Source organism: Candidozyma haemuli (assembly GCF_002926055.2).
Source record: "Candidozyma haemuli strain B11899 chromosome Unknown E_2014730914, whole genome shotgun sequence".
NCBI lineage: Eukaryota > Fungi > Ascomycota > Pichiomycetes > Serinales > Metschnikowiaceae > Candidozyma > Candidozyma haemuli.
Genome location: NW_020289903.1, coordinates 1 through 23,116, shown reverse-complemented (window position 1 = coordinate 23,116; position 23,116 = coordinate 1). Strand labels below are relative to the sequence as shown.

At 44.8% G+C, this 23,116-nt stretch overlaps 11 protein-coding genes across 11 annotated transcripts; 7 read left to right on the top strand and 4 right to left on the bottom strand. All coding sequences in view use genetic code 12, as the record gives it.

Annotated features, from left to right (window-relative positions):
- Nucleotides 1-118: 118 nt before the first annotated feature.
- On the top strand, nt 119-2,740 carry CXQ85_003183 (uncharacterized protein; the record flags this gene model as incomplete). Its single annotated transcript, XM_025486836.1, has 2 exons — nt 119-2,016; nt 2,206-2,740. 2 exons carry the CDS (start codon nt 119-121, stop codon nt 2,738-2,740), a joined length of 2,433 nt encoding a protein of 810 aa, XP_025340284.1.
- A 76-nt stretch (nt 2,741-2,816) lies between these two features.
- On the bottom strand, nt 2,817-3,341 carry ATP7 (F1F0 ATP synthase subunit d; the record flags this gene model as incomplete). Its single annotated transcript, XM_025486835.1, has 1 exon — nt 2,817-3,341. The coding sequence occupies one exon, from the start codon at nt 3,339-3,341 to the stop codon at nt 2,817-2,819; it is 525 nt and encodes a 174-aa protein (XP_025340283.1).
- A 1,010-nt stretch (nt 3,342-4,351) lies between these two features.
- Nucleotides 4,352-7,342, top strand: CXQ85_003181 (uncharacterized protein; the record flags this gene model as incomplete). The annotated part of the gene is made up of 1 exon (XM_025486834.1): nt 4,352-7,342. The coding sequence occupies one exon, from the start codon at nt 4,352-4,354 to the stop codon at nt 7,340-7,342; it is 2,991 nt and encodes a 996-aa protein (XP_025340282.1).
- A 439-nt stretch (nt 7,343-7,781) lies between these two features.
- PRY1 (Pry1p) lies at nt 7,782-8,780 on the top strand (the record flags this gene model as incomplete). The annotated part of the gene is made up of 1 exon (XM_025486833.1): nt 7,782-8,780. One exon carries the CDS (start codon nt 7,782-7,784, stop codon nt 8,778-8,780), a length of 999 nt encoding a protein of 332 aa, XP_025340281.1.
- A 96-nt stretch (nt 8,781-8,876) lies between these two features.
- CXQ85_003179 (uncharacterized protein) lies at nt 8,877-9,749 on the bottom strand (the record flags this gene model as incomplete). The annotated part of the gene is made up of 1 exon (XM_025486832.1): nt 8,877-9,749. The coding sequence occupies one exon, from the start codon at nt 9,747-9,749 to the stop codon at nt 8,877-8,879; it is 873 nt and encodes a 290-aa protein (XP_025340280.1).
- A 58-nt stretch (nt 9,750-9,807) lies between these two features.
- Nucleotides 9,808-10,872, bottom strand: SWD2 (WD-repeat containing protein; the record flags this gene model as incomplete). The annotated part of the gene is made up of 1 exon (XM_025486831.1): nt 9,808-10,872. One exon carries the CDS (start codon nt 10,870-10,872, stop codon nt 9,808-9,810), a length of 1,065 nt encoding a protein of 354 aa, XP_025340279.1.
- Nucleotides 10,873-11,894: 1,022 nt separating this feature from the next.
- Nucleotides 11,895-14,828, top strand: BBC1 (Bbc1p; the record flags this gene model as incomplete). Its single annotated transcript, XM_025486830.1, has 1 exon — nt 11,895-14,828. The coding sequence occupies one exon, from the start codon at nt 11,895-11,897 to the stop codon at nt 14,826-14,828; it is 2,934 nt and encodes a 977-aa protein (XP_025340278.1).
- Nucleotides 14,829-15,428: 600 nt separating this feature from the next.
- Nucleotides 15,429-18,509, top strand: IST2 (Ist2p; the record flags this gene model as incomplete). Its single annotated transcript, XM_025486829.1, has 1 exon — nt 15,429-18,509. One exon carries the CDS (start codon nt 15,429-15,431, stop codon nt 18,507-18,509), a length of 3,081 nt encoding a protein of 1,026 aa, XP_025340277.1.
- A 90-nt stretch (nt 18,510-18,599) lies between these two features.
- CXQ85_003175 (uncharacterized protein) lies at nt 18,600-19,385 on the bottom strand (the record flags this gene model as incomplete). The annotated part of the gene is made up of 1 exon (XM_025486828.1): nt 18,600-19,385. One exon carries the CDS (start codon nt 19,383-19,385, stop codon nt 18,600-18,602), a length of 786 nt encoding a protein of 261 aa, XP_025340276.1.
- Nucleotides 19,386-20,257: 872 nt separating this feature from the next.
- On the top strand, nt 20,258-21,133 carry LHP1 (Lhp1p; the record flags this gene model as incomplete). Its single annotated transcript, XM_025486827.1, has 1 exon — nt 20,258-21,133. One exon carries the CDS (start codon nt 20,258-20,260, stop codon nt 21,131-21,133), a length of 876 nt encoding a protein of 291 aa, XP_025340275.1.
- A 282-nt stretch (nt 21,134-21,415) lies between these two features.
- On the top strand, nt 21,416-23,098 carry CXQ85_003173 (DNA-directed DNA polymerase alpha subunit; the record flags this gene model as incomplete). Its single annotated transcript, XM_025486826.1, has 1 exon — nt 21,416-23,098. A coding segment is annotated over one exon (1,683 nt), but the record flags the coding sequence as incomplete, so codon positions are not given.
- Nucleotides 23,099-23,116: the final 18 nt, after the last annotated feature.

Here is a 23,116-nt window from a genome sequence, read left to right as displayed (position 1 = left end):
GTGACAATGGCCCAAAGAGGCCCAGCCCACCCAACTTCTTTCATTGTGCAGTCTTATCAGAAGAATCTCTCTCCACCCATTCGTACTTCCACCAGCATAACCCTAACTTCATTATAAGATGAGTGTTTCCCTGTTGCTTGACTTTCCAGAAGATGCATTAAGCAACCTCTTATACTTTCTACCGCAAGATCTGCTTTTGAACTTGGCCTTGACAAACTTCCACTTCTACGAGCCATGCCTCAAGAGGCTCTACCAGAGATTGGTGATCCAAACAGATCCAGCTTTGAGGTCAAATAGCCTTGCTCCTTCGGATTATAGGAGAGACGACTTTTTGGAATCTTCTGCCCTGGTGGTTGCTGGATTCAGCAATATCGAGAGGCCTAAGCTGGCCCACTGGAAGATGGTGGAGGCTAGGGTACGGACGCTTTCGAGCTCGATCCAAGTGAACCCTCAGTTGGCCCAGTACATTGAGCTGATAGAGGTGGAGGGAACGTTTAATAGAGATGTGGAAAATGCTATTCATGAGCTTCTTTTGATTTTAAGCACCGTTCCTGTTGATATAAAAAAGATCTATATATCTGATCAGGCTCTTAGAAAGAGACTAGATTTTGTTAACTTATCAAAGAAGTTTCCTTCTTTAACGACTATCTGTGTGGATAGCCTTGAGGAATTTCCTGCGCTCGAGACGTTTCCTAACCTCAACGAAATCGTTATTGCTGATGTTTTGGGTGACCTGACAATGGATGCAAATCATATCCAAGTACTCACAAACATAGAACATCTTTTGGTTCGTTCCACTGCAGAGGTATCAGATACGTTCTTTAAGTCCCTTTGGCTGCTTTATAAGCAACAGCCGTTCATGTTGAGCAAACTCAAGACATTTACTGCGTACCATTCATACGAAAACCAGCATAAGTACCCATATATCGATTTTCTGGGGCTTGAAAACTTCCAGATTTCGCTTGGATGCAATGATGTTGGTGAATGTGACCTGGACTGCTTGGAGAACTGTCTTACCCAATTCCATTTCACTCAACTCAAACGTTTAGCGGTGATACAGAACAGTGACCCAATCCACAATAACCATCGCTACAGTGAAATCTGGGATTTGGCAGTCTTCAACTTTGTCAAGCAGGTTGTTGAAAATTCAGATACATTGATTTATCTTTCTATTAGACACAATGTCCCTGCCGATGGTGTGATTGACGATGGATTTGAGGGTAACTATTTGAGAAAGGTTAAGCTCTATACAAATCTTCTTCCAAATCTTCTCGCAACACTTCAAAAACATGTGGTGAATCTCATGCTTCCAAACTTGGTGGCATGTCTTTCATGTTACGAACAGCCCATGAACACTTTTATGTGGAACGGTTGCAAATGCCCCCACTGCGACAAGTATTTGACAAAGCTTGACGATTACTTGCTTCATCATAGATACTATAGCTTTGAAAAGCAAGTGTTTAAGGATGTGTTAACAGTGCAATTGATGAGAACCATGAGTGAAGTGTTAGCGGACCGTGTGGTTTATGATCTCAACTATGGAGATTTATTCCAACTCAGAAGGCCATTGAGGAATTTGAACTGGAACTTCCACGATAGTAAATTTTCCATTCCGTTCAGGTGCTTGCCTGTCAAGACGTACGAGATTGCAGACTTCGAGGACGAGAAGGCAGAATTGAAGGAGTCTCATGAGCGCTTCTTTGACGCAGAGGAGCACGAGAACGATTGTCAATTTCTCAGAAAGGAATCCTTTGTTCCAGACTACTCTGTTGTGGTGTCCCATTTTCTTAATGACTTGATCAGAAAGATGATTAACTTGAATCGTGGAGACGCTGAGGATGTTCTTATAGGACAAGAAGGAGACGAGAACGACGGTTTCACGAACTTGAGGATCAACAAAATGCTTATCAATGGCATCAACTTCAACTTCGATCATGAAATTAACGGTACCATTTTTTTCAAGAACGTCTACGATGAGCTTGACGATTTTGATGAAGAAATCAACTACGAGATTTAGTATGGTGAAACACATGGTGCGAACATAAAAAAGATACTAATGATAAACCCCATTCCGCTCTCCGAGGTATGTACGAAAGACATAGATAAACGAAAAAAATATAAAGCTAACACGAAGTTAATAAAACCCGAGAAGAGAGTTCTACGACTTGCTCTACCATGGGAAGAAAAGATTATTGAGAATGAAAGTGTGGTGCTCTTATTCCAGAGGCTCTCATACAAAAGAGCCTTCTACCAGAAGTTAGGTCAAACGAAGGGGAGTATCATTGTTTTTGATTGTGGAGCAGGTTTCATGGATACAATTCGTCTTGAAGATAGCTACTCTGTACGAGTTTCAGACTTCAATGACTTGATCAGCCAATTGAAAGGTATCATGACTGATCAGGATAAGGAGATCAGTGATAGAGAAATGAACACCTTGATTATTGAGAACCTTTCTGATTTTTACTGGACTCTACGAAGTCTGCCTCAGCGAGTATCGTCATATCTTAGATTACGGGACTTGACAGCTCAGCTCAAAGAACGGTACCAGTGTAATATCATTGTCACTAGCTGGGATAGTGACTTTGAGAAAGGGTACAATCTAAAACACAGTAACGACGATCCAAAGAAATTGCTGGATCTAACGTTCATCCCGCCAGACTTTTATACCAAGTTTGACCACATTTACGCCATTGGAAGGCAGAACTACAAGTACGAGGAAAAATGGCAACGATGCACATGAAAAATGTATGATATTGAAGTAGAAACCTCTGTAATAAAGATTCGTTGTATAAGTCGTGAAACGGTAGAAGGAAAGCTTACATGACAGTCAAGTCACCGAACTTCTCCTTGTAAGATGGAACCTCCCACTTACCGTTCTTGATCATGTAGTTGACCTTGTCGTCAATGTCAGGTCTGGCCTTGACAACGTCTTCGACGGTCAATTGGTCGAATGGTCTAGAGCCCTCGATGTCCTTCAAAGTGGCCTGCAATTGCTCAATCTCCTCCAAGACAGACTTTTCGGTCAACTTGGCGTTCTCAACAGCCTTTTGCTCGAAAATGTCAATGGTCTTCAAGGTCTTAGACACGTCGTAAGTGACTGGCTTGAAACCGTTAACGGCCTTCTCAACCTCGTCAATGACGCTCTGGTTCTTCAAAACCTTCTTGTAGTGAGCAAAGTCAACCTCAGCGGACTCGGTGGTCAAGGCAAGGTGCTCCTTCTTAGCCTCATCGTTTCTCTTCTTGAAAGCAGTCAAGCTGGCAGAAGTCTTGCCGGTCAAACCCAAAGAGGAGATGACCTGGGCCCAGTTCAACTTGGTGGCAGCACTCTTAGCAACGGACATTGTTTATCGAGGTGATTCTGGTTGTTTAAAGGTATTGAGGCCTTGAGTTTTTTGGTCGCTGTTAGTGTGCGCCGACCGTGCTAGTGCGGATGCTCGGGCTTCCAATTGGCCAATCAACGGTGTTGCTGGAGGACACCGACTAAAGAGCAAAGGGGCTGGAAAATGGGAAGATATTTGGTCAGTGGGCGGAGAGTTGATTGAGAACGGACTTTCAAGCGACAATTGATTAATTGGATTGGTTTGATGAACGTAATGGTGAAATTGGCGCCACGATCACGTGATCACAAATTGAATCGAATACCCACCACAATAATACCAGCTACTGACCTTAGAAAGGCGTGTATTTGATCCGTGGAGCATTCAATTTGATCAATCCTTCAACTTCGTCTCCTTTGGCTCGCTTGGTGCCTTTATACTACCTAGTCTGCGGCTCACCCTGGTGGCTGCAAATCTACAGTGAAACCACCAGTAAAGACTCTTCCACTCGAAATACTTAATCCCCATCAATTCCCCAAAACATTCAATCTCATATATACTTTACCTCATCTTGTGTTGATATTAGGTAGATCCTTAGGCTGTGCATACATTTAGGGTTCTCAACAAACACTGTAGCCGGGAACATACACAACAAAACACTCGATATACCTTAAAACATGTATAATAAACCAATTGGTTCATGCAGAAGGCCCAAAATACTCTATAAATCCATTTTTCTTCCTTCTGCTTCCCTCCCCCTTTACCTAGCTCAGATCGATATCTAGCCCAGAATAGCTATGGCAAGCGCGACTGCTTCTCTAAATAACTTGTGCGTAACTGACAGTTGATCAATGGCAGATCATCTTCAAGCCAATACCAATTACATCTTTCACTGAATCGTTTGGTCTTCCATAGCCATATTATAATCCTGCTGTCGCGTACCTTGTATTCCAGAAGCACGCCATCGAAGCCGATCAGAAATCCTAAATTCATTCGCTTAGACGCAACATCACTGGATCAGCACTTCGTCCACCATGCCTCCAAACATGAAGGGCTTGACCACGTTCATTGTGGATTTGCGTAATTCCAAAGACACTGAGGAGGAAAATAAACGTATCAATCTAGAGATCAACAATGTCCGCTCCAAGTTTTCCCTGTCCCTCAATTCGTACCAGAAGAAGAAGTATATTTGCAAGCTTATGTACATTTACCTTTTGGGTTACACAGAAGAAGTGCATTTTGGCTTAAAACAGGCATTTACCTTGATATCGTCGTCTGACTATGGTGAAAAGCAGCTTGGGTACTTGCTGGTCTCGATCTTGTACAGCCGATCGGCATCGTCGCTCAAGACGCATTTTGAAGACTTGATCGAGCTAGTATGGCCTAGCCTTATGAGCGACTTGAGGTCAAACTCAGAAGATGTGAATTGCTTAGCATTGCAATTCATTGCGTCCAATTTCAATGTTTCTCCTAATGACGTCTTGTCACACGATCTGATCTTGACAAATGCCGATGATCCCGCTTCTCAATGGCAAGAGCTCATGAGAATGGTTTATCAACAATGTGTGTCGCCATCCACATCAGCTTTCACCAGAAAGAAGGCTGTGATTGCACTCTATGTTCTACTGAAGCTTTATCCACTGTTGATACTTGATAACGACAACTGGATACCTCGTCTACTCGCTTTAGTAGACGACAAGGATGTGAGTGTTGTCTTGTCTGTGATTCCATTGGTGAAGCTTCTAGTGGACATCAAACCCATCTATTCAAAATCGCTCCTTCCATCCATTGCCACGCGCCTCTATTCGCTTTTGGTCGAGGAGAACTGTCCAGCGGACTATTATTATTACGAAATCCCAGCCCCATGGCTAATTGTTAAATTATTTCAACTTGTTGAACATTTCTTTGTCATCGGAGAAGATTCCAAAAACCCGGTGGTCATCACTGGAAACATAGACGATCTGACACTTTCTAAACTCAGACAATCTGTCGCCCGACTGATTCAAAATGCATCCAAACCAGTGAAAGGACAACCAAGTCGAAATTCACAATCTTCCATTTTATTTCAAGCAGTCTCCTTGGCTGTTTTTCTCGATGCGTCATTAGACGCTATTGAAGGGGCCATCCACGCATTAGTCCAACTATTAGCTTCTCCTGAAACGAACAATAGATATCTCGTCCTTGACGCTTTAGTCAAGCTATCAGCAAGAGCAAGCTCCACTGCTCCATTCAAGGACCACCTTGAAAAGATCTATCGCTCGTTATATGATAAGGATATTTCAGTGAGAAAGAAGAGCATCGATCTACTTTACACCGTTTGCGATGAAGCGACTTACTCACAGATTATTTCTAGATTGCTCGATTATTTTCCTCTAGCTGAGTCTTCCTTGAAGTCCGACATTTCCGTGAAAATTGCTGTCTTAGCTGAGAGGTACGCCACGGATTCAATTTGGTATATTTCCACAATGCTCAGACTTCTTGCCATCGGCGGCAAGAGCGCTAAAACTGGTCATAATGATGGCTTAGGGTCTTCAGGAGAAGTTTGGGAGAGAATTGTCCAAATCATTGTCAATAACGAGGATCTCCAGAAAAAGGCATGCAAGCTAATCATTAATCTTTTGAGAAAAGGAGATAGCATGAATGCTGATAGTCTCGTCAGAGTTGCAACATTGATACTTGGCGATTACGGCTATTTAGCTGCAGAGGGAGAAGAACGGTCAAGTCATTTCAGCAACTTCTCGCAATTTGGCATGCTATATGAAGCTTATTTTAGAGCTCAAATACCGACCAGACCCTTATTGCTTTCATTTTTTATCAAGGTATTGGTCAGATTTCCTGACGAGGATTTCGTCCCCGATATTCTTGACTTATTTGAGGCCGAGACTCTTTCGCTCGACTTGGAAATTCAGACTAGAGCGCATGAATACTTGAAAGTGGGCAGCCTCACTGTCAGCGGTGATCATAACGACAGGGTCTTCGCCAAAAGCATTGTGAAGCCATTGCCTCCGTTTGACGTAAAGCAGAATAGCTTGATGAATCATTTGGGAAGCTTACAGGTTCTTAAGAGTGCAAAGTCCAGGTCAACGGTCAATGTGCTGAAGATCCCTAAACCTAAGGGCGATACGCGAAGTTCAAGGGTCCCAATGGACATTGATAGTGACTTGAGTGATGTTGAAGATGGAGACAGTGAGAATGGTAATGATCCATTTGGCGATTCTCCAACTACGTCGGTCATGAAGCTATCTCCAAACTGGTACAATGGATATCATAGAATGCTTCACTATGATGCTGGTATTTTTTACGAAGATCAACTCATCAAGATAACATATAGAGTGATCAAGGCAGCCGCAAATGTTAGCTTTCAATTCACCATTATCAATAACGCCGCAAAAACGGCGAATACTGATATTACAGCCTTTTCGGTGCTCGAATTACAATCTCAATGCAAGCGGGAGGACCCGAGCTATATTGCCAAATTGGTGAAGGTTCCAGATTCGACCATTGCCACGAAAACTACAATGGAAGTTGCAGCTACCGTAAGAACTGTTGTTGAGAACAATGAGAGCCCCATCCTTTCGTTGAGTTACAGGTGCGGAGGATCGTTCAACACTTTACATCTTAAGGTACCAGTGGTGCTTTTGAAGACGCTATCTGCAACGGACTTAGCACCTGAAGAGTTCAAGCGAAGATGGTTTCAAATTGGGGAAGCTTTGGGTAGTAATGCAGGCGAGGCGAGAGGGGCAGTGAAGACAAATCACAAGTATGTTCTGTCAAACGTGCTGCGTACTCTTCAAAGATTAGGGTTTGCCGTGGTCCACTGCACGCCGGATTCGTCTACTCTGGATATTCTTGTCATGGCAGCTGGAATTTTGCACACATCGAATTCAAACTTTGGTGTACTTGTGTCTATGAGAAGTTTAGAGGGAGATGGTCGTCTTTTTGATCTTACAGTCAGATGTACTGGCGGTGGTGTATCTGATGTCATATACCGAAGTTTGGAGGAAGTCTTCGATATCAAGACGTAGGCGATCGCCAGTACAGCTTACGTTTTTACACATTTGGGATCCGCCTCAACTTCTAGACCCTTCAAAGCGGGGCAATGAAGTACAACACTGCCCGTATTGAACGACGATAGCATGTTGACAAGATACCTTGAGCTTCTACTCGCTTTCCCTTTATGGATATTGTACTCTCGGGTGCAGTCGAACGATCGCTATATGGTCGAGTTCTCAATGCTTTTTCCTAATCGAGGTAAATGAGACTTAGGCGATTTTCCCATTAAGGCAAATCAACATGCACGACCTGCACATACATTGAGGTTTTTTGCAACCAGTCCAGAAATCGATCTTGCCTATCGAGGGAAGTTTGTGGGCGCTATGTTTTGTTATAAAATGTATCAAGACCCATTTTCTCTTCATCTACGGATTTTTTGTTCAAAGCGACCTACTTTCCTTCATACCCGCCATGATTGCAGCACAAGTGCTTGTGTTTTTTCTCTCCTTGCTTCATGTCTCGTTGGCTGCTCCAGTGACCGTCTGGCAGACCACAACTGCTGTGACCAACGCAGATGGCTCGCAGTATACCTACAACCCAGATGCTGACGCTACGCTGGCCGTGGCTGCAACTGCCGCCCCTACCGCTGAAGCTAGCCCTGCTCCTTCGTCGTCTGGTTCAAGCATTGGCTCTTCTATCTGGAGCTCTTTCCTGAACTGGTTGAGCAGTTACTCCAGCAAGTCGTCGAGCTCTAACTCGAATTCGAACTCTAACTCCAGTTCGAATTCTAGTTCTGGCCTGGGCTTCAGTTTCTCCTCGTGGCTCAAAGGTCTTTTCGGTGAGCCTGACGACTCTTCCTCAGGCTCCGGTTCCTCGTCTCAAGTTTCATCCACCCCAATTGCTACTTCTTCAGCTTCTACTGACGGTGGCTGGTTCGGTGGTCAGAGCTCTACCTCAACTTCCAGCACTTCCAGCAGCAAGACGTCCTCTGGCTCTGGAAGCACCGGTGGTATCTACGATGAGATCTACAACTCGAAGCAGGACATTGATGTTGACTTTGCTAAGGACATCTTGGATGCCCACAACAAGTACAGAGCTCAGCACGGTGTTGACGACTTGTCTTGGGACCAGGACACTTACAACTACGCTAAAAAGAATGCCGATGACTATGACTGTTCCGGTGTTCTTACTCACACTCACGGTCAATTCGGTGAAAACTTGGCTGCTGGTTTCAGTACCGGCTCATCTGCTGTGAAGGCTTGGTACGAGGAGGGTGAGACTTTCAACTACAATACATACAACGAGTACAACCACTTTACTCAAGTTGTTTGGAAGGGCTCGAAGAAGGTCGGTTGTGCCTACAAGGACTGTCGTAAGAACAACTGGGGCTTATACATTGTCTGTGAATATGACCCAGTCGGTAACGTCATTGGTCAGGAACAGGCTAACGTTTTGCGTCCAGTCTCGTAATTGGTGACATTAAGGAAACAAAAAAATAACTTTTCAGTTCGTTCGTTGACAGTTGATTCTTAGGTATACCTGTATTTTAAATATTGATAACATTCTTCAAGCAAGTAAAGATGTAGTCTTTATGAAAGGTAGTTTTGGGTAATACCCCGGCACATATGACGAGCCAGGTCTTACCTCGAGATGTGCATCCCTTATTAAGCGTCTATCAGTGCCATTTCGATTATGAAGGTGCAGAAGTTGATTAATCTGCTCTCGAAACTGTTGGTCCTTGTATACTTTCTTGACCGCAATTGCAAGGTCTTTTGTTATTAGGTTGTAGTCCTCCTCTGTGCGAGGGGACGCATCAAACTTGAAGAACCAGATGCCACTTACTAGCTCAATGTCTTTAGGAGTTTCAGGAACAATCTCATGTAGAGCATTAAAAAGTGCTTTCTTCACTGCTTTCCGGAATTTAGCTCGGGCAACCGCTGTATCTTTCGGATGAGGTGTAGTCTTGAAGTACTGGTTTCGCGAGTAAGGGCCCTTGTAAGACTTGAAACCCTCATACAATTGCCGGTCATTCAAAGGGAAACCACCTATGTTGGAGAAGGTATATGCAATGTTTGACTTTCTCACTAGGGACAAATGATGGTAGTATGGATAATACTTCAACCTGAAGAACGCATTGTGTACGACTGTTGGTGTCTTTTTATACATCTGTTTCCTTTCAATGTGAGAGTACGCCGCATGGTCGACACCCTTGATATCAGTTGGCTCTTTCGGAAGCTTCTTGTTTGTTATATGAGAGAACTTTGCGTAGTTGGCAGGACGGTACCGTAGATATCCATCCTCAACGTACTGGAAGCCCGCAGGTTTCGGTAGTGGCCTTATTTCTATATCATTGGGTATTATTGGCTCTGGGGCTTTGCATATAACTTGGGAACTCTTCGTTTTTAGAGCGTTGGATAGTAGCTTCTGAAGCAGAGACATATGGGATGAGAATGCGTACCGAGAGATTTTGTTATGCAAACAAAAGTGCGCATTATCACTAGTTCAACTCGCTATCGACATCTGGGGACCAAAGAACCACCAGATCATCTGCAGATGCCACGTTTAATAACTTTGGATTGAAGGACACCACTTTGGAAACACCATAGCCAGGAAGGCCTTTGTAGGGTCTGATGACGGGCTCGTTCTTCTCAGATGCCTTCACCTTGGAGACATCGAAGATGAATAAAGTACCATCAGGAGAGCCAGAAAGCACAAATTTGCCACAGGACGTGAAAGTGGTCAGACCGGAAGTAGCGTAGTTAAATCGAAGCCATCCATTCTGTGGCTCTTCCACGGCACTAAGGCATGTTAGTAGTTTGCCCAGCATGGCGTCAAGGATGTAGTGTTGTGAAGAATCGGTGCCGATGAGAAGAAGCTTACCATTATTAGAAAACTCCACCTTGTTCCATTTGTGACCTGGCGTGCAGTGTACGTTTGCTTTGGCGAAAGGACCCTTTTCGTATGAGGAGACATCGTAGAACGATATCGAGCCAGTGTCTGAATGAGCATCCACATCTGGGCTTTTAGCAATAACAAAGATAATACCTTGAGGGTCGTAGGCCACTAGAGAAGTTTGACCAGCAACAATGTTACCCAGTGGAGTAGTAAGTCTCAAGTCCCAGTGCTTAACCGTATGGTCAGCGCTGGCAGTAAGAAACGTTTCCGTGACTGGATTCACTTCAAGCGCTGTGACCTGATCCTTATGGCCTCTGAAATAGCGTAGATATGATTTCGTGTTGAGCGATAAGTACCTTAACGAATGGTCTGCCTCTGTTTCTGAAGAAGGAGTGGACGCGTACAAGCAGCAGTGATCGTGATGGGTGAATCTAGCAAGGTGAGCTCCGTACTTCTGAGATTGGATCTTCTTCACCCTAGTACCTTTGTGACAATCGTAGAGTTGTATCAGTCGATCAACACCAGCTGATATAAGGAACTGACCAGTATCATCAAAGTCAAGACTGGTAATTGAAGCACCTTCGTGATGACTAAGATTCTTTGTCGGCTTAAGCGTCGCCAACACCTTATCGGTGATAGCTACCGTCGACAGGGACTTCTTGGACATGGGCGTGGTTGCTGGAAGGTATGTTTGTATGTGAAAAGATGCGTACTAGTAATGCGCGTAGATGATGTAGGTGGAAATTGATGGACAGTTAGAGTGTACAACAGCAGCTGATGAGTGGTTGATGTTGGGCAAGGGAAAGGACTAAGTGAGTGTTGTTGTTGAAACTTGAGCTGTTTTGGATGATATTTGAATTTATAGAGTGGTGTGAACCATTGGGTGCAAAATGCTGAATGTAGCGAGATTTGTAAAATGGTGCACTTGACATGCAAAAAGACCGAATATTGGAAATCAAAACAAAAATAAAATAAAAAAAAAATGAAGCGTAGAGGAACAGAGAACATATGTAAAGTGAATTGTAGTCTTCACAGGTTAACGATAAGTTAAAACTAGCGCAAACATACAATTACTGGTCCAGTGTCTAATCTGTCAGATCTACAGTATAAGCGGTTGGAAGCCAAAAGCAAGTGAAGATCCCAGTAGATAAAGAAGGAAGTTTCCTTTAGGAGCACCGAATTGCCCTGCGTTTTTAAAACTTATAAAGTAGCAAGATCTCACCCCACTAAAACCGAAATACCCAACTGGAACATCAATTATCCTTTCCTTTTTTTCTAGAAGACAGCCAGCCTTGTCATTCGCTCAAGCGCTGAACTTTCCAAGATCTGAAGCTTCCCCACCGCACTTTTTCTTATTCTCGCTTCCCAAATTGGGTGCGAAAAGCGAGACAGAGCTACTGGTATCTTTAGATTGCGGTGACTAAAAAGAGGAAAGAGAGTCAGAAGATGGAAATTCAACCTGTACTTATATACTCGTCCAATTTCTTTTGGCAAATTTCACCTGGAAGTGGGCACGGAGGGCTCCTATCTTGGGAAGCATCCACGTGACGGTTTATCATGGCTCTCCTATACATAAGCGGCTCCAGATTGGACTTGCTGAGCCTTCCGAAATAGCTACCCCTTATCCTTGACTAGTCTACGAATTTCAACCATCCCATAAGACCAATCCTTTCAATTTCTTGTCATAATATGGAGAAGGTGCCTTTCAAAGTAAAGGCGCTCTACGAGTATAAATCTGAGCACGAGGATGATTTGAACTTCGCCCCAGGTACCATTATCACGGTGACCGAGGTGGAAGACGACGAATGGTATTCCGGCTTTCATGGTGCTGAAAGCGGTATGTTTCCCAAGAACTTCGTGGAGCCCGTGAAGGAGGATCCTCCTGCTCCGACCATTGCCAAACAGTCGGAACCTGCTCCTGTTCCTGTTGTTCCCCAGGAAACTTCAGCACCGCCCACCAGTGAACCAAAGGAGCCAATTGCGTCTTCCCCGCCAGTGGCAAAGGAAGAGAGCTCTAAAGTACCTAAACCAACCGTTTTCCCAGGTCCTGGTCTGCAAAGAGACGACCCTTACGCTGTGAAGAAACTGTTCGCTGGCGCTGGTAAATCATCCTATGTTCCCCAGGTCAAGCCTAGAGACCAAGCCAATATCGTTGGTCACGCTCATCATGATGTTGCCAAAGGTGCTGAAGTTGTCAGAGAACATGATAAGCAACTGGATGAAGAGGAAGCTGACGAGCCTAAAGTAAGCTTGAAAGACCGTATCGCCATGCTACAGAAGAGGCAGCAAGAAGAGGCTGAAAGAGAAGCAGCTGCTTTGAAGCGTAAGGAGGAGCGCAAGAAGAAGTTAGAAGAAGAGAAAGAACGCTTGAAGCATCAAAAGGAATCGCAGGCTGCCCTGCTTTCTGCTACTAGTACTGGTGCTTCCCTAGGCCAAGCCTCTGAGCACGATGGTGACGACACTGAGTCTTTGGCTGAAAGCGTCCCTCCTGTTCCAGGCCATATCCCTCCTGAAGCTGCGCCAAGTATTCCAGAAGAGTACGAGGAGCAGGAAACGCCAGTTGAAGAGGAACGCGAGGAAGAAGATGAGGACGATAATGAGGAAGATGAGGAGGACGAGGAAGAGCTCAAAAGACGCCGTTTGGTTGAGAGAATGGCCAAGATCTCCGGTGGTCGTAATATGTTTGGTATGATGGGTATGCCAACGCCGTTTGGCGCTCCCGCTGCTTCTTCTTCTTCAAAGCCAAAAAAGTCCAAGGCGAAGCCACAGGAAGATGAAGCTGAAGTTCCTGCGGTGCCTCAACGAGTCGAAAAGACACAAACTGGAGAGAGTATTCCTCAAGTGCCAGGTGCTGTTCCAATTCCTGGTATGGCCCAGCCCGGCTCCTCACCTGTCAAGCAGCCCCAAGAAAAGCCCGTAAACAATGCTACAGCTTCACTTAAAAAGCCCACACAGGAGGACTCTTCGATCGCCGAATCAGACTATACCGACGAACAAAATGTACCTGTTACCAATGAGAACAAGGGCTTCGAACAAGTTGAGGAGAATAAACCCAAATCGCCAACCTTAGAGCTGTCTGAAAGTGAACCAGAGCAGAATGAGCGAGACGATGATATGGACCTCGGACCTCGTTCCACATGGGAAGGTGAAGTTACTGGCTATGAGGCCGATGAAGACGTTTCAGATCGTGGAGCTATTTCAAAAACCGAGTTGCCAGAGACCGACCATCCTAAGCTGCCTGCCAAACAGGCCGTGCCACCTCCAATTCCAGGTGGACCACCACCTGGTGAAGCTCCTGCGGCTCCTGAAATTCCATCCGGCCAACCACCCGTTCCCAAAAGTCCAAATCGCTCTAAGGCCCCTCCTCCAATTCCCAGTGCAGCACCTCCATCGGAACCACCTGCAAGTAGTGCTCCACTGATTCCACCGCCTGTACCTCTGGAGGCCCCTCTTCCTCCAGTTGAACGTCCTGAAGTGCCAAGCTCAGATCCGCCAGTGCCTTCTCGTCCTCCACCAACTCCGAGAGACGCTCCTGCTCCACCTACGACTAAGCTTCCACCACCACCTCCAATTCCATCAGGTCCTCCACCTGTTCAAGCTCCAGAGGTGGAGGAAGACTCATCAGAAGACGAAAACGAGTTCAGAGATCTTCCTCCTCAGCCTGCTAAAGCACCGGAAAGAGTTCTGACATTTTCACACCCACCACCCATTCCTCAGGCGCCAATCACGAGGGCAAACACTACTGAATCCAGCAGAAGGTCGTTCGAGTCGCACAAGAGAAAGTCTTCAGACTTGTCTCGCTCGAGGTCAGTAGGTAAGAGCGAACAGCTCCAAGCTGACATTAATTTACCGGTCTTACAAGACGAGATCAACAACCTGGCTGAAAGTTCTGGCTGGTGGATTAAAGATGCAGTTCCAGATTGCTTGGAGGGCAGTGTTGGTACTGATTTCATTTTCGAAGTGGATCGCCACAAGTCGAACAAAAGAGGTGGAAGAGAAGTTGTTTACAAAGACTACTATATTTTGTTCCATGACTTGTCCCAAATTGTTGTGGAGCTCCAGTACGATAGCGATGATCCTAGAACAACGCTTAGTGTCTGCAATGCTTACGTGAAGTCACCAATAATGAACAGGAGGGACGTTCTTGACAAGTACCATGCCCTGTTTGGGCCTGCTGTGGTTGATGCTGCTCAAAGCCTTGCAAACTCACGTGTTAGCAATGGATTTGTGAACACGGTATTCAAGCATGTTAACCATGCTTATAAGGACGTTTTATTGAGCCCTATCGGAAACAAAGCTTTTGGTGTTACTGTGTACAAAAACCAGAATGGTACTTCTGTGAAATACGATGATATCAAGGCTGGTGATATTTTGTGCATGAAGAATGCCAAATTCACTACTCATGGCCTTGGTGGATTGAGTACTAAAACTGCTGTCTACGGAGAGGGCAACCACTTCTACAGTGGAGTCATTGTTGAAATTGACCATAAAAAAGATAAACTCAGGGTACTTGATTCAGATGATTCAGGAGCTGTCAAGAAGGAGTCTTTCAAAATTAATGACTTGAAATCTGGAAGATTACGTGTTTTCCGTTTTGTCGACAGACAGTTTGTTGGATGGTGATAGTGTAGGTGCCCTCACTGCAGGCTCATTACGCACCGAAGAACGCAAGGATACAGCAAGCCTGCAGAATGGTGCGAACCAGCAGCGAGTCATATCGCTTCCAGGAACATAGGCGAGTCATCCAATCCAGTCGAGGCTGTGGCTGTTAAAAGCGAGCCAGGAATGAAAGAATTGCGCCACGTGAAAGCGAGCCAAACGCATTCTGGTGTCGAATGCTCCACTGCTTAACGTGATTAGACTTCTCAGTTCTAGTGTCATTCATGCAAAGTACATAAACGCGACAAGGGTTAATTGTGTGGAGAATGGTTGCCACGAAGACAATAGTGAAGCAGTTCCCACGATCACAAGAGTAGCCGTCAAACTTTTTGCCAATAAAGATATTTTGAAGTACACAAAACCTTATCACTCACCGTAGCCACCATTATTGCTCCAAGTGTACGACAAGAGCCACATCCATTTGGCCCTACATCCGTACACCGCGCCGTAGAAATGTTTAGCCGGCAATCTGTAGCAATCCAAGATACAGATCACTGAAAAGGAGGTGTGGAATAAGACTTATATATCTGTCCCTACTTCTTTGCTTTAGTCTAGTGTTTAAGCATGCCTATTCAGAATCTTGAACCTGACTTCGCTATAGGCGTGAAGCGTCACAATGTGTCGCCTAAGGATTCTAAGGCCAGTCAAACTGTCGCCGACGATGATTCGAACTTGCAATTGCTCTTTGACACTTTGGAGAAATTTGGTTTCAAGGCTCAGGTTCGTGCTGGAGCTGACAAGGGAACCCAACTCCTTGTTTTTTTGAAGATCACTGCCAAAGCATATGAAGAACTTGTCAAAAAAGACTTGCTCAGAAACTACGAGTTTGGCCTCACCGACGATAACAGTGCTTCCTACAACAAGCAAAGACTTATCTACGAGTACTTGACTACTCTGGACACTTTGGGTGGTGTTGGAATCACCCCTGGCGTGGGTCAATGGAAGTTTGTGGAGTCCATCACTTCATTGGATGGCTACTTGGCTGACAGCACTGTCACCGAGCAAGCCAAGAAGGATCTTGTGGACCCCACTTTCTCCACAGCCAAGTTCAAGAACCTTTATGGTCCAAATGTTGCCTTGTACTTTGACTTTGTGCGCTTTTACACCTTGGGATTATTTACTTTGGCCTTGTTTGGCATTATTGGCTTTTTGAAGTCGAAGAACTACTCAATTGCCTTCTCATTTATTAACTTGATTTGGGGTACTGTTTTGCTTGTCTTGTGGAGAAGAAGAACCAGATTCTTGTCCAACACTTGGGGTGTCCAGAATGCTCTTACCTTGGAGAGGTTCCGCTCCGAGCTTGTGGGCGCCGCTGGTGAGGTACAAGACAGTAAGCAGAAGGCCGAATCTGACAAGATTAGATTCCTTAAGCAGCTTCTCTTTGTTCCAGTTGCTATTGGTTTTGGTTTCATCTTGCTCACCGCTCAAGGTCTTTGCTTCGTTTGGGAAATCTTCATTCTGGAAATCTATGATGGTCCTGGAAAGGCTGTTTTGACATTGACACCAACGATTCTCTTGAGTTCTTTTGTGCCTGTTTTCACAATCGTGTACACCACAGCAACAAAAAAGTTTATCGATTGGGAACGTCACCACAGTAACCTTACTCGCAGCCAGTCTTTCGCCATCAAGTCCTTCTTGTTGAACATCATGACTGGCTATGTTCCCCTTCTTATCAGTGCGTTTATCTACTTGCCCTTTGCTCATCTTCTTCAGCCCAACTTGATTTACATCAAGAGAGCTATTGCCGGAAGAATCAGATCTGATAGATATGCCTACCTGTACTTGACCAATATCAAGACCCTGGAATCTTTTGAAATCAACCAGAGCAGATTAGACTCGCAATATTTCTACTTCATTGTCACTAACCAGGTTATTGGTAGCATTTTGAAGTTTGGTTTGCCTTTGATTTTGACCCCTCTTATCAACTTTGCCAAGAAGCTCATTTATGGAAAAGAACCACAAGTTGACGTTGAAGAAGACCCACAGGAGAAGAGTTGGTTGGACCGTGTCCGTCGTGCTGCAGAACTTCCTGAATATTCTGTTGATGATAGCTTCAGAGACATTGCTTTGCAGTTCGGATACGTCACCGTTTTTGGCTCAATCTGGACATTGGCGCCTGTTGTCTGTATTTTCTTTAACATACTTACTTTCAAGTTAGAGGAATGGAGATTGGCTAGTGGACTTTACTTTAAGCCTATTGTTGCCAGAAAGATTGACACAATTTACCCATGGAATGTTGCATTCTTCTTCTTGGCTTGGCTTGGATCAATTGTTTCTCCTTTGGTGGCCTCGTTCTACCGCCATGGTGCTAAACCTCCAAAGAACTTTGGTCTGTTCGGATTCGATAAGGCCAGTGTGAATGTCGGATCTACTATTGGTCTCGTCACTGTTTTGTTACTTTCTGAGCATTTGTTCTTTGCTTTGTACTTCATTGGCAGTAAATTGAGCGATCTCTTCAAGTCTGAACAAGAAACCGAGAATGACAACTTCCAAAATACCTTGATCTTGAGAAGACAAGAGTTTTCATCCAAGAAGATTCCACAGATTAGCGCCCCTGACGACAGCGAATGGAGTTCTTACTCCCCTAGCAATGCCCTTCAGCAGGCCAAGTCTCTCAATGTTTACGAGAACAAGCCTCAAGAAGAAGGGGGCAGTAGTATTACGGACTCTATCAAAGCTATCGGAGCACTGACTGGTATTAGCACCACTGCTGCCTCAGAAGGATCTTCTTCGGTGACAAACAAGAAAGAGCTTTTGGAAAAGAAGAGAAGAGAGCTCGAACAACTTCAGGAAGAGAAACGCAGAGAATTGGAAGCCCGTGCTGAGAAAGGGGACTCTATTGTCAACACCGTTGGTTCCCAAGGTGAGCCATCTCAAGCTATAATCGACGATAACAGTCATGTACCAACATCCGGTACTGATTACGAGAAGGATATTGACCGTGAAGCTGCTGCTTCGAGGTCTAAGGAAGCACAGAAATCTCTGGATGCCGGTGAAGCTCTGTCAAAGGAAAAGAAGAGATCACTGGCTGCCCCAGCTGCTCTTGCCGGAGCCGGTGGTGCTGCCGCTGGAGCTGCCGGAGCCGGAGCTGCCGCTTCCTCTTCATCTTCCAAGGGCAAAGAACCACAAGGCAAAGGACCACAGGGTAAAGAACCACAGGAGAAGTCTCGTAGTGCTAACCCAAGTGAAGGCGGCTCTGCCCTGATTGCTCAAGCTTCTCCAAGCAATGACCCTAAGGCCGCCCTCAACAAGGAGCATCTTCTGAACAAGAGTGCGGAACGTCTTGGAGTCCTCGGTAAGGAAGGAACCGTTGCACCTGTTGCAGAGCGTGCCGAGGAGACCAAGCTCCCTGTTGCTACCGGAAAAGACGAAGAAGAAGGTGTTGAAGGTGCTGAAGGTGCTGAAGGTGGCGAACAAACCGAGCAGCCCGCAGCTGGTAACGAAGAGCCATCTGAACAAGTACAAGCTAACGGGACCGAGCAAGAGAGCGGCGCTGCCGCTACCAGCAACCAGAAGTCGACTGAAAACAAGACTCCGGACAACAAGTCAGGCGACACCAAATCAACAGACAACTCCAGCTTTGACGAAAATGGAAAAAAGTCCTCTAGAAAAAAGAGTTTGAAAAACTTGTTGAAGAGAAAATGATTGATTTTACCACTTTACATATGTGTTATTATACTCTTTACCATTCTTGACCCAATGCAATATACTTTTATTATTATCCACATCTCCCATTTAATGCCCGTTTCTAGGAGGTCTAGCTCCGAAAATTGAAGTTCCAACACGAACGCTTGTAGAGCCTTGTTCGATTGCAGCTTCAAAGTCATTACTCATACCCATACTCAACTGTAAGTCAAGGGAATACTTTTCATCAAGTTTCTTTTTCAAGTCAGCCAACTGAGTAAAATCCTTGTTTGCCCCACTGTCAGAGGTTGACTCCGCAAAAGAACCGATAGTCATGATGCCTTCCAATTTCAAAGATTGGCTTTTTTGAAGAAACTCTACCGTTTCATAGATCTCATCGAGATTATCTAGACTGTAACCAGATTTCTGTTCCTCAGAGGAAGTGTTTATCTGCAAATAAACATTAATGACGGGAAGTTTAGCGTTTGTACGGACAGTGTCTAGCTTCTTAACCTTCTTCAAAGAATCAAGTGTCTCGACAGCGTACAAGTTCTCGATGCCTTTGCCCAAGTCTTTACACTTGCCGGTCTGCAAACCTCCAATGAAATGCCAGTTGATATCCTTGGGAAGCTCATTAGCCTTTCCAATCATCTCTTGAACATAATTTTCGCCAAAATGACGCACACCGTGCTCGTATAAAGCTAAGATGTCTGAAGCAGGCTTGAGTTTAGACACTGCTACTAGCCTAACAGGCTTTCCTTGGGCCTTGCTTTGCACTTGCAGCAAAATCCTGTCGTAATTGGCTGCGAGTTCACTAGTTCTTTCTGACAGAGCCTTATTCATTGTCACCGAGAAGAGTCTTTTCAAAGCTGGAGTTCTGCAATGGGAAGAAAGCATGTTGCAAATTTCCGTTCTGAAGAATGATGCCTTGTTACAGCACATCCGTACACCGCAGATCGGACTACTTGGGCAATTTCCACCCAATATAATGTTGTAGATAAATTGTAGGTTCCATTCTGTTCAAACGGTGAATTTCGGTCTTTGACATATCGTTTGATGGTTGTTCTTGTAAACCAGTTGTTTCATGAATCATCAAGTTAAAGTGTCACAAAGCACGCTTTTCGCAGCCATCTCGCAACCTTAAGAACAGCTGCTTGAAAAATGATGGAGGTAGAATGACAAGGAGAATGTCGGTGAAGAATCTGGCTTTTATTATCCTGGATAACTTGGGTTACAAAAAGAAGAAAAAAAAAAATAGTTTGAGCGTGAATCAAGGTTCTTAGGTAGTGTGCTTGATATTCATGTTCCGTCAATTCAAGACACCTGGCTGCTAGAACAGACCAGTTTGTGTTTTCAATGACAACCTTCATTTTCAGACCCTCTTTAGTCTATGAAGTCGTATTCACAATAGTATAGTAGAACACTTCTCAAAATCACGTCCCAGCCTCTATCTGTCTCATCTCAGACCGGCTGCGAAATATCAGTCCAAGCTTGGGTAAGCCCATACCACCAAGAAGTTTACACACCAAAAATCCTAAGTTTAAAACACCATACTTGACAGTGAATCAACGAGAAATGAATAATTTTGCCCCAATTTGGCTACTAATTGCCAGGGTGGGCTTGTTGTAGAAGCCCTAAAAAGTCCGAGTGTACGGGTGTGGGTCCGATGCCGAAAAATTGTCAATGGCCATGGTGTAAGATGCAGTTGACCCTGGATCGGTGGTGATAGCATTCAGATAACTTTAGCATAACACAGTTACCCCAAAACTATGTCTGATTCCGTATACACCGGTGAGGACTTTGATTCCAAAGTGAGAAAACAGGTTGAGTTTTACTTCTCCGACTCCAACCTTCAAACCGACAGATTTCTTTGGAGAATCTATGAGGCTAACGATGGATGGGTTGAATTGAAGACCATCTTGACTTTCGGCAGAATGAGACAGTACAGACCAGAGGAGAGAGTCATTGCAGCCTTGAAAGAGTCCGACAAGCTTGTTTTGTCTGCTAACGAAGATATGATCAGAAGAAAGGCTCCATTGAAGGACCACAACGAGTTGAAGAACATCAGAAGAAGAAACTCCGTGCACATTGAGGGATTCCCAAGCGATGTTTCCCAAGAAAAGTTGGAAGAATGGTTCAACGAGAAGATCGTTTCGCAGTTACCAAAGGAGCAGGCTATTTGCTCTATCCGTAGAATCAGAAACAGATCTAAGGAGTTCTTTGGTGTCGTCGACGTTGAGTTCAAGACCCAGGAGGACCTGGAACACTTCTTGAAGTTGGATGTCAGCTACCCACAAGGTGTCGTTGAAGGTGTTGAGGAGAAGGATCTCTTGAAGAAGATGTCCCTCTTGAGATTCAGAGAAATGAAGGAATCTGGCAAGAGATTTGGCGTTAATGAGGTCACCAAGAGAAGAAGCTCTTTCAAGGATAACAACAACAACAAGAAAGCTCGTAAGGATGACAAGAAGGATGATGAAAAGACTGCCGACACCGAGGAGAAGGAGGCCAATGGTGACGAAGCCAACACCACTGCCATTGAAGAAGGTGACGAAGAGTCTAAGGAGGAGTCCAAGCCAGTGACCGAGGAGGCTAAAGAAGAAACTAAGCCAGAGACTGAGGAATCTAAGGAAGAACCTAAGGCTTAAAGGTTTTTCAACGTAACTATATGTATCCCCACCATTCGTTGTATGATAGGGAGATACAAAGACACCCACACTGTGGATTCAGTGTAAAACAGACGTAACATAGATAATCAAGAAACAATTGAATCCGAAAAATAGAAAAAGAGAAATAGCTTTGATAGGTTGTTTGTCCATGTAGCTTGTTTGGAGTGTTTGACGCGAGAAAACGCGTCCGCGAAATCAAGAGTATCAACACCAGCTCTGATAATTATCGCGCATAGAACCCATCTCTATACTTGACAAGCCATGGCTGCAGACGAAGTGACGACCAAATGGATAAATTCCAAGTTTGGTGATGTTGATGATGAAACCGTCAAGAGGCTTCTTTCGGTAAAGGATATTTTCAATTACACGAAAGACGACTTGTACATTCAATGGGAAGCCTTTGTGGTGACCCAGGAAGATGGTGAATTGGATGTGACAGCAGATAACGTGGAAAGATTTCAAGAGTGGGCTCAGAAGTCTCTCAACAATGACTCAACAAAGAAGAACCCGACGATCAAGAAGAGTGCTGACGCAAGAAGGAAACCTGCTATGCGTACTGCTGTTGAGTTATCATCAAGTCCAGGCGCTGGCTTTGGAATGCCTTCGACTCCACGCTTCAAGAAACAAAAGATGGAACCTCAAAGTGACAAAACCTTGGCTTCAAGTCCTTCGCATTTCACCACTGCTGATAATACCATGATATCACTGAGTTCCAAGAAACCAGAGGCTGATCCACAATACGAGCCAAACACTGTTTTGGAATGTTTGAACCCAGCAGTGGAAGCAGCACAGCTGAATGAAAATCCACCACGACTCTCCGCTAACTTTGATCCAGAGAAATTCAAGTTCAGAACAATGGCCATGAAGCTTTTGGAAAGTGCTGATGTCTTGGACGACCAGATCGATTTGTTCAGTCTGAAGTTCTCCGAAGAGCTCAAAGATAAGGGCATTGAGCTTGGAAATCCTTGCATGAACTCCCAGTTTGACATTGCATGCTGTGGTAGAATTGTGCCAGACTCTCCTTTCTACGACAGTATGATAACGCAAACCCTTAATGACAAGTCTTTGTTCTTGGAAACCTCCAGACTCGGTGGTATCGGACAAAGAATCCTGTTGGACTTATCTAATTTGCAAGAGTACTCATTCTTTCCAGGACAAATCGTTGGGTTGAAAGGCAGAAACCCAACTGGTCGTGCATTTGTGGTTCACGAGGTCTTGTCTTTGCCAGAACTTGGTACCCCTGTCACCCACGTTGCTGAGCTACAAGACATTAAGGAAGCGAGTAGCGGAGAGAGCTTAAAGGTCGTCATGGCTGCCGGTCCATTCTCTAACCATCATAACCTCAACTTCAGCAAGCTCGATAAATTCGTACAGCAATTAAATGATGTCGTTAAGCCACATGTTGCAGTCATCTTTGGGCCACTTCTAGATGTCACTAATGCTGCAGTAGCTGATGGCGAGGTCGAGGTACCTGGCGTGCCAGCCAACCAACAGCCAAGGGATCTTGATGAATTACTTCGAACCGTCGTTACTCCAATTCTCAAGAAAATCGATTCAAACATCCAAGTCATTTTAGTGCCTTCGTTACGCGACGCTGCCTCTAAACATGCCTCATATCCACAGTCTGCATTTGATAGAAAGAAACTTGGGCTTCCGAAGAATTTCAAGTGTTTCCCTAACCCATCCACTTTCTCGATCAATGAAGTTGTGATTGGTGCTTCTAACGCTGATATTTTCAAAGACCTTAAGGATATTTACAAGAGCAACGTTTCGCCAGAAAAGAGTCTGTTGTTCTCTAATAGGTTTGAGAGAATTGCAAATCATGTCTTCCAACAAAGACGCTTCTACCCGATTTTTCCTGGCTCAGTGAGAAGACAGCCATTGACAAAGGAAGAGTCTGAAAAGGCCGTGGGTTTGCTTGACGGTAACGCTGCAGAGGATCTTGTTGAGACGCAAGTAGGC